The sequence below is a fragment of the Orycteropus afer genome, unplaced genomic scaffold (genome assembly GCF_000298275.1).
Source record: "Orycteropus afer afer isolate SDZICR_OR568_19922 unplaced genomic scaffold, OryAfe1.0 scaffold00133, whole genome shotgun sequence".
Classification (NCBI taxonomy): Eukaryota; Metazoa; Chordata; class Mammalia; order Tubulidentata; family Orycteropodidae; genus Orycteropus; species Orycteropus afer.
In genome coordinates this window covers 7310106-7313448 of record NW_006921720.1, presented here as the reverse complement: position 1 = coordinate 7313448, position 3343 = coordinate 7310106, and the positions used below count along the sequence as shown (strand labels likewise).

Below are 3343 nucleotides of genomic sequence, written 5' to 3'. Positions count from 1 at the left end.
TATTGGTTTGTTGTTGTGGAGGGCCAAGGAAAGGTTTATATATAGAGGGAAACTTTCTTTGTTAGTTGCCAGGGGTGGGAGGGAAGAGGAGGGAACACTGAAAAAAAAAAAAAAAGACAAAATTACTTAACTTCTGTAGTTGAGAAACTCATCATATAGAGATTATGTGTAATCAGTAAAAGCACAGAAGCTTCAGTGAGTGTGTGTGCAGAATGCTATGGATACAGGAAAGGGATAGGCCAACTTGCTGGGATGAGGAAAGTGGGGAGGAAACCTGCAGGTGATAAGGTAAGTGCCGGACACTCGAGCCTGTGCAAGGACTGAGCTGTTATAATTGGGTGGGCCCTGGGTAAGTATGGCCTAAAAGCTGGAAGGTGGCATGGGACCAGATCAGTAAGCAAAGATTCGGCATTGCACAGAGGTTGTGTACATCATGTAAGAAGTCAAAATAAATTAACAGCCCCTTTCAACTCTTACTGTTTAAAAATTCTAAAGAACTTGTGACATATATTTTTTTAAGAGTCTGTTTAAGTCCTTGAGAGAGTCTTAATTTTCTCCTTGTTTATGTCTCTGTGATCAAAGTAGCACTGTATCTAATCCTTAGAATTTTAGGATAATTGTACAAACTTTCTTATTACCCAATACACAAATATACCTTTACCATAGATAGTGTTCCTATTTCTTCTCCTCTCCCACTATTTCTAATCCCTGCTTCAATGAATTGGACCTCCTCATTACTATTTTCTCTCACTTAATAGAAAAGGATGTTTGAGGGTTTTTTTCCCCAAAGTTCTGTGTCTCAGTATGGACACATCGAATTTTTAACCTTATCTTCGCAGAGCATTGTTGCAACACAAGAACCTAGGTCAACACATTATCTTGTATTAATGTGATCTATTGATCATCCTAGCACTTCTGCTAGAGAAATACAGATTCCTGAATTAAAGTCTTGAGTGTTTGCAAGATAGGAACTGAACCAGATTTTAGATATGTTAGTATAGTTATTTTGTTTAATTTTATTAAAGGAATATTATTTTTAGAAAAGGAAAAGATACATTTGCCTTTGCAGTTATAATTGCTTACAATTAAAATTCACTGTAGTGCCTCAAAAACTTGGCAGAATGAGTCAGTGTATAAGTATATAATGAAGTAATTAAAATTCAATGTGTATTTGAAGTTGGACTTTGTTACGAACAAAACCTTATTCTCTAATACTAGTGGAATTTTTTGTTTTAAAACTAAAACTAGAAGCTATGTGACATTTTTGGTACAATTGGTAGAGTTTAAGTCGCCCATTGCCTACAAATAACACTGAAGTATTATTTTATCCTGTAGATCAAACAGAGACGCTTTGTCTTAGGAATTCTAAGAAGCTGTCTTTAACATTTTTTCTGGTATAAGATGTAATTATTGAATGACTCCTCCTCTAGAATAGTGACACATTGTGAGCATATCTAAATAATGACTAAAATTTAAGATGGCTATCTAAGAATTTTTTTTACCACAGTACATTCATTTCAGACAAGTGTAACTTAATCATTAACGATGCTCCTTTTTCTCCCCATGTTTTTCCTTTTTTCCATAATGAAATTACCTCATACTGGCTTCCCAATGCCTTCCACCTCCCTTTGTCTCCCTCATTGTCAGTGCTGCTGTTTGATTTTTTTTTTTTTAAGTGCTGCAGATATAGCACCATGTTTGATTAAAATTGTAAAAATCCAAAATGGTGGTTAACATTAGTCACATGATCCAAATTTTCAGTAGCTGCCTGAGGTTTTAATACCATTGAATTATACACTGAACAATTGTTTTCTGCATCTCTTCTTGGCAAGTCCCACATCTTTCCTACTAGTGCGCTATTCAAGGTCTCTGCTGAATCTTTCACACAGGCCAGCCTCCCCTACAGCAGTCTCAGACACGCAAACCTGAACTTCCAAACTGTCTCGTGAACTCATCCTCACCTGGACCACCTGACACTTTGGGACCACCTAAGAACTTGGGAGATGAGGTGCAGGCATAGTGCTTTCCTCGTAACATGTGCTTTGGGGACATGCCACATCTTTTAATTTTAGTAAACTTATTATTGAGGTATAATGTAGATATTTTTAAAATGCACAAATCCTGTGTGTGCAGCTTAGTGAATTTTCACACTTAGCACATCTGTGTAACCAATACCCAATCAAGAATTAATGTTGCCTGCATCAAGAAGCCTCCTTAAGAGAGATCATATCCTGACTTTTAACAGCCTAGATTAGTTTTGTCTGATTTCAAACTTTATTTGGAATCATTTTGTATGTACTCTATTGTATCTGGCTTCTTAGGTCAGTATTTTGGTTGTAAGATGTATCTATGTTGTTACAGTTCATTTTTAATTGCCATATAGTATATTCCATTGAACAAATATACCATAATTCTGCTGTGATAGACATTTGGCTTCTTTCTAGTGGAGCTTCTATGAATAATGCTGCTATAATAGCCTGGTGACACCCCATCTTTTTTATAAAGTAGACTGCAATTTTTTATCTGTATTTTTTTCTTTCTTTCTAGAACACTATTAGAGAATGGCAAACTGTGTTTTATATCGCTGCTGCTATTAATGTATTTGGTGCAATGTTCTTTATGCTGTTCGGCAAAGGTGAAGTGCAAACCTGGGCTCTCAGTGATTACCATGGACACCGGAACTGAAGGAACCAATAAATAATCCTGTGTCTACTGATAGACTTTCATTTAATCATGTAACCTAAAAGTGCCTTTATATTTTAATGTGTAGGTGTTCCATATACAAAAAAAAGTACTTGTATTAAGTTTTTAAGGATTGTAATTATGACATGTCTCTAGTTGCCAGTTTAGTAAAATTAGCTGTTTTTAATTATTAAAAATATATTTGCTGTAATTTATACTTTAGATTCACATACCTGGCTGCAAACTCAGGCAACATGAAGTAGTTGTATTTATTTTTAAGGGCCATACAGGAATGATCTGAAAGGATCTTCTATACCTTTGCTGATTTAAACTGGAGAAAATTCCTGGTAAACACCTGTTTTTGTCCTACCTCCCTCCAAAAATCATTTGTCATTAGGCCTCCTTGACACCTAGGTCTGAAACTGTAGCATGTCCTAGAGCCACTATGGGAGCTCTGGTGGCGTAGTGCCTAAGGCATTTGACTGCTAACCAGAGGGCTGGTGGTTCAAAACCACCAGCCACTCCTCGGAAGGAAAATTGGGCAATCTACTTCTGTAGAGATACTGCCTTGGAAACCCAAGGAGGGGTCGCTATGAGTCGGATCCGACTCAACGGCCAAGAGCTTGGTTTGGTTTTGGTTGGAGCCACTGTATAATTTGGC

General features: G+C 36.7%; 1 protein-coding gene across 1 annotated transcript in view; it reads left to right on the top strand.

The window, feature by feature from the left end:
* Window positions 1–2685, top strand: part of SLC17A5 (solute carrier family 17 member 5) — a 104530-nt gene extending 101845 nt beyond the window's left edge. The window contains exon 12 of the mRNA XM_042781566.1: window positions 2548–2685. Coding sequence (XP_042637500.1) covers window positions 2548–2685 — 138 coding nt within the window. The remainder of the gene's footprint in view (window positions 1–2547) is intronic.
* Window positions 2686–3343: the final 658 nt, after the last annotated feature.